Source organism: Beta vulgaris, chromosome 1 (assembly GCF_026745355.1).
Source record: "Beta vulgaris subsp. vulgaris cultivar EL10 chromosome 1, EL10.2, whole genome shotgun sequence".
Classification (NCBI taxonomy): domain Eukaryota; kingdom Viridiplantae; phylum Streptophyta; class Magnoliopsida; order Caryophyllales; family Amaranthaceae; genus Beta; species Beta vulgaris.
Genome location: NC_079202.1, coordinates 40338545 through 40344862, shown reverse-complemented (window position 1 = coordinate 40344862; position 6318 = coordinate 40338545). Strand labels below are relative to the sequence as shown.

The 6318-nt window shown below is 34.5% G+C and overlaps 1 protein-coding gene across 2 annotated transcripts; it reads right to left on the bottom strand.

The window, feature by feature from the left end:
- Positions 1-1921: 1921 nt before the first annotated feature.
- Positions 1922-6318, bottom strand: LOC104895111 (bidirectional sugar transporter SWEET1). 2 transcript variants are annotated; one of them, XM_010681531.4, is made up of 6 exons: positions 6103-6316; positions 5970-6006; positions 5375-5470; positions 4326-4605; positions 3537-3656; positions 1922-2358 (listed from the first exon to the last, which is right to left on the bottom strand). In XM_010681531.4, exons 1-6 carry the CDS (start codon positions 6134-6136, stop codon positions 2158-2160), a joined length of 768 nt encoding a protein of 255 aa, XP_010679833.1. In that variant the 5' UTR covers positions 6137-6316; the 3' UTR covers positions 1922-2157. The 2 variants fall into 2 exon arrangements, with proteins under 2 accessions (XP_010679833.1, XP_048499507.1); XM_048643550.2 differs by lacking the exon at positions 3537-3656 and having other exon boundaries at positions 6103-6318.

Below are 6318 nucleotides of genomic sequence, written 5' to 3'. Positions count from 1 at the left end.
TAAAACTTTAGTGCATGAACTTGAGGTCACGGGATCAAAACCTATACCATGCAATTTCTATTTTTTTTTATTGTACATGGATTACATGATCTAAAACTCCCTAGGGAGAGCGCCACGTGGCACCGTTCCTGAGTTACGCACGCCTAGGGGTGCTTATCGAGCGAGCCGAGCCCGAATAGCACTGGGCTCGGCTCGAGCTCGTTTAAAATTTTCCAGGCTCGGCTCGGCTCGTGAGCTCGCCGAGCTTGGGAGAGCCGAGCTCGAGCTCGGCTCGTGATGGAAATTTGGGGCTCAGCTCGGCTCGCGAGCTCGTTTAGGCCGGCTCGCGAGCTCGTTTAGGCTCGGCTCGCGAGCTCGTTTAGGCCGGCTCGCGAGCTCGCTTAGGCTCGGCTCGGAGCTCGTTTAGGCTCGACTAATGAGCTCGGCTTGGCTCGAAGTAGGTGAGCTTGTTCACTCACCATCATATGCTTTTATAACTTGATTTCCCTCTTAGCATTGCTAAGATTTCAATGTGGGACTTCATGGTTTGTTAAAGAAAAACAAACTCACTATCCCCATTTCAATGTGGAACTTTATGTTTTGTTTAAGATAAACAAACTCATTCTACATATGCTAGCTTATATAACTTGGAATCCCTCTTAGCATTGCTAAAATTTCAATGTGGGACTCCATGTTTTGTTAAGAAAGAAAACTCATTATACCCTTGTTTTGTTTACATATGTTTTTATAACTTGGAATCCCTCCTAGCATTGTTAAAATTTCAATGTGGGACTCCATGTTTTGCTAAAGAAAAAATTATCAAATATTTTAAGATTAAATAATCAACTATTTAAAATTATACTTCATTCCCTCTATGAAGAAAATAAATTATAGTTTTTGTTTCCAACCAAGGAGATACAAAATTAAACTTTAAGTTGAAGTAAGGAATAGTAGCTATTTATAAAGAAAATAAGGTTGATCCTTGTTTTCTTAACCAATGTGGGACTTTAGTGCCTAGTGGAGTAGAGGTGAAGTTGGATCACAAATTAAAATATATAATTTGTAATCTAAATTAAAATATAAATTAGTATTAAATTTTTTTAATATAAAATATTTTTTTAATATAAAATAATAAACGAGCTGCTCACGAGCTTTACGAGCCGAGCTTTGCCTAGCTCGGCTCGGCTCGTTTAAGTCTTGAGCCGAGCCCGAGCTCGAGCCGAGCTTCAACGAGCCGAGCTTTGACCGAGCTTTGACCGAGCCGAGCCCGAGCTGCTCGCGAGCTTGTCAGGCTCATTATCACCCCTACGCACGCCTTATAATATATTAGTATAGATACTATGAGTATATTATAAAATAATGAGATACTATGAGTATATATTATAAAATACCATGCAATTTCTATTTTTTTTTATTATACATGGATTACATGATCTAAAACTCTCTAGGGAGAGCGCCACGTGGCACCGTTCCTGAGTTACGCACGCCTTTTAATATATTAGTATAGATACTATGAGTATATTATAAAATAATGAGGTGCACTATGGTCGAAGTTTCTTTTAGTTAGTACAATGTGTCAAATCATCCCATCAGTTCAACTAAACAATGCTTTTTCATTTTTCCTCATCCAACTTTTTAGGATACTCTGTAAATTTTATTTTGCAATTTAGTCTTCACTATGATCCATTTGACCCATAGCTATTATGATTTTATCATTCCTCCTCAAATAGAGTTTGACATAGGCAATAGGCCCTACCAACACATATAAGCTAACAAAAGATCCTCAATATAGCTGTAAAACTATGTGGTCGAACCTCACTTAAACGCTTGGAGGTTGGGATCCCCTTCTCGACCCTATATATTGGACTTCATAATCTTTGTCTATGTCCTTGGTCCAAAAAAAAGAGAGAACAAAAAAACTTAAATTCATTTGGTGGCAACATTTCGTAAATTGTCTTAGCTGAATTGCCCATTCCCAACACAAGATCATCAACATGTTTACACTTGCAATTGCGATGATAATAAAACCTAAGCATAAGCATAATCAAAAGCAAAAGCGACAGCGAGAGATAACTACAAGAATAAGCCCTCAAAAGAAAGATACGAAAATAATTGCAAAGGATCAGTTCATCATCAATCAATGTGCTGTGGTAAAGGCATGATGACACATAAGATATATCAGACGTGCCCATTAATCGAAGGTTGAGTGTTGGACTTGCCATCTTGGATATTATGGTGGGCCTTTCCATTTCCATTTAGGCCCAACTCAACACCATGATCAGTTGTAGTCTTTTTCTTTTCTTCAGGATTTTTGTCATAGTAAATGAAATATAGGATCAGCTGCATTGCTCCTAATGCACTTCCAAAACCATTAGGTACCTGCCAATATCATAAAGCATAATTTAATTATTTAGTCAAATTCTATATTTGGAAATTATATCATAGATATGTGAAAATACAATCCTATATTTGGAAATTATATCATAGGAGATTTTTATATGTGACAATACAACAACAAAATTCTATATATATCTTGTGTAAACTCTATTTCGTGTATCATTTGGTGATCTATAATTGGTGTAATCGGCTAGCAAATTACCCTATGCTTCACCCATTTATATGTTTAGTGCTTTAGAAAATCACTACACTTTTGGTTTTAGTAACTATTAGTAAGCACGACTCAAACAACCTAAGAGGGGGTGGGGGGGGGGGATTGATCCTACACCCAAGAGCATGATATGCATCATTCACTCCAGATCACATTCTTTTTTTTTTTGGGTGAACAACCAAGGTATCCATCGCCGATAGCAGTGACTTATCCCCTCGCCCCAGGTGCTCCACTTAAGGGTAAAGGGTTGGTCAAGAATCTCTTTCCATTCCCAAAGGTTGAGGATCGAACTCTCGACCAATTGGTTAAGGGACAAGTGAAGTAAAAGAATCAATAGCTTCAAAATTAAATTATCAACTCGTCTTTATAAATATATACAGTTCACAATAGGAAAATATAAAGACAATATTACTATATTAATGATAAAACTAAAACATGCGGGAATGATGAAAAGAACATTCATCAAATACATGTTGCAAATTGCAACCTCATGCTCCTAAGTCCTAGGTGCATAATTTTAGTCGGATTATTATTCGTGATCGATTTTGCGTTAGGAAAACATCTTTCTTGTACTGTTGCCTATGTTAAAGATTTACATACATCACCACCAGAACTTTTAAGACGTTCAACAATTGGAAGCAACAAAGCACACACAAAGTGAATGAGTCATCACCAATCAAAGACAGTGATAGGAAGTAGGAACCCACAAACATAAAAGAAAATACTTCATACTCTTTGAGGTGTAATGTGATGAAATCTCTATCATTAGTGACTACTGTAGCACTAACAAACTTCTTCTAGTATAGCTTACAAACATTATATCTTTAATCGCCTGATAAAATGAACCACCTACTCATAAACAACCCAAAATCTTCAGAGGAAATTACTATTTACTCGACAAATAACAAATAGATTAGTTTATGAAAATCTATAATTATGAAATACTTACAGCAATGAATGGATCGCGGCCAATTAATCCGAAAATAAACCAAGATGTACCACACAAGAAACAGAAGAGTGATAGCAAGAAGGGCATGTACTCCACACTCTTTGTCTTGATCACCAACCTCTACGTAAACAATTAAATCCCAATTGTGAGACAAATAGTATACCAATTATACAAAGTAAACATAGGAGTGAATTAAGTCCAGAAATATTCTATATATATATTCACTACCTATATTAGGTGCAAAGATTGATATGTTTTCCTTCTAAATGAATCAAATTACCCTGTTGTATAAGGAATTCCAAAAAGAAAGAAAAAGAGGTCTACAAATCTTTTGATCAATATATCAGCATCTTAGACATAAGCAACCTCTTACCCTAATTGCAGCCCATTTCCAACCACCACATAGTGCGATTACATTTAACGCAGAATTACAAGCTCTAACAGATTTCCTTTAAAGAGATCATCATTACATGCACTAGTTCATCATTAACAATACTAATCATACATATTACCTCCATAATTTTTTTTACTTCTACCAATTTCACTTTTGGCACCATCCTCTCACTTCATTTTTACCATATTTTGTGATTTACACATGGAAAAGCAAACTTTGTGAGATCTTGTTAGATTTGTGTGGATGTATAATCTCAAAATCTGAACTTCTCGTGATTTGTACTTATAGACAATCGAACATATATTGATATATATTGTCCAAGTGCCATGTTGCAGTTAAAAGAGAACATCGGAAACGTTGAAGTGTTAAAACTATATCAGAAAAATTAGACTTACCATGATAGAAAGAGGGGAACCATACATGATAATGGAGAAAACACTAGCTGCAACCCCACAGAAAACCTTCCTTTTGGTGTCATGAAGAGCAAGGAGTGAAACAAGCGCGACAATTGCGAAAATAGAAAGAATGATAGCAAGAAGGCCACCGATCTTAACCTTCTCCTTTCTGGGAGCCAATATCAGAAAAATTAACACATATACACTCTCAATTACAGCACCAGTTCCATTGATTGTTGTCACTAGTATGTTGTTCGGGGACACAAAAGGGAGTCCATACCTGTTTTTGTATAATTTCAAACAGTTTAGTAAATTTGACCAATTCTTTCATACTAAAGGATATAATTAGAAGACTTTGATTAATCAATATAAAGCACCCAAATTAGGATAAATGACGACAGTCACTGTGAAAATAGATTTACTTAAGAAACATGATTAGCGGCTAAACAATTTCAGCAATTCAAAACATTAGCCAATATAGAGAATGAAGATATTATAAAGTGGTGAAAAAAACTCCCATTTGAGCAAATTTTTAGTTCTAAAAAATGTCAAATTGTGTACCCATGTTTCATATTTGAATATGCAAATTTACTTGTGTAGTTTAACTTTAACATTGATCTACATCCACATTATTCATTCACAAAACTCAAAGTGTTTGTTTTGTTAGCTATTAGCAATCGAAGATATTACATCATCCATGACACATGACACTAGGGCAACCACCAACCTATAGTCTAGTAGAACTCAAGTGGAGTAAGATGAGCCGTTATATGAGCCGTTAGGTGAAACTTTTTACTTGTACTTCACAGTGATTTCACATGATATTAATAACATTTGATTATTTTAATCTGCTCAAGGTTAAAAAAATAGAAGAAGTATAACGCAATAATGATTTTGCAAGTAGCAGTACACCCATTATAGGAAAGATATAGTAAACCATTATAGGAAAGAAATAGTAACAACAATAATTTAATAATTAATAGTTATTTAAATGGATTAAGGAAAGAAAAGGTAAGAAGTTGAAGAAAAGTAGGGAATAGGGAAGTTACCATGCAGAAAGCAGGTTGTTGAGCAAGGTCATGACATATGGAATTCCTGAGAATTGCTCGGTTGATTTGTTCTTTATGATCCTCTTAAATGTCACACTGTCATAAATATATTTGATAGCAAACTCACAAAATTAATTCCCACCTATAATCTTCATTAGATGTTAATCGAAGAAAGCCCCACAAAATTAAATTTCATATTTTTGGAGAAAAAAGGAATATAAAATTCATGATTGAAGCATAATTTTGAGAAAAAATAATTGTGTACTTTTGTAAAAGAAAAGGCCAAAATTGTCCCAAAAAACACATGGAACAAGAAAATGACCAAACAATGTGAAAGAATGCGAAGAACAAACATTGGAATTTGCTTCAGTCACCAAATTCAGATAAAAAAACAGCAAGAAACCGAGAAATTTCGAGAAAATTACTGGATTATAGTGAATATAAATGAAAACCCACTAATCTTAAGAAAAAAAATGTGTTTTCTTCGCTTTTCTTTTGAAATAAATTACTGGATTACAGTGAATAAAAATGGAAACCCACTTAAAATTTCAAGAAAAAATTAGTAGGTTTTTTTCTCTTCAAAAAAACTACTTACACAGGAGCCAAGAAGAGGAACAGAGCAGTTGCATTTCCTGCATGAAACATAAAAATCAAGAAATAAATTCATGCTATCTTCAAATTACACCACACAAAAAAATGAACAAATAAAAATTGAAGAAAATACCCACCAAAAACTCCGAAGATAAAATGAGCAATATTCATTTTATGTATCTTTTCTCTGTTTTATTTTTTTTATTGAGAGATGAACTAAAAGAAATATGAAGGGAAAACAGAAGAATGTTTGATTTTGCTTCTTTAAAGGAAACAAACTCAAATTGTGAACAAGTTTGTGTATGTGGAAAAATGAAAGAGAAATTAAGGTAGGAGAAGTATGGAAGTTGAGA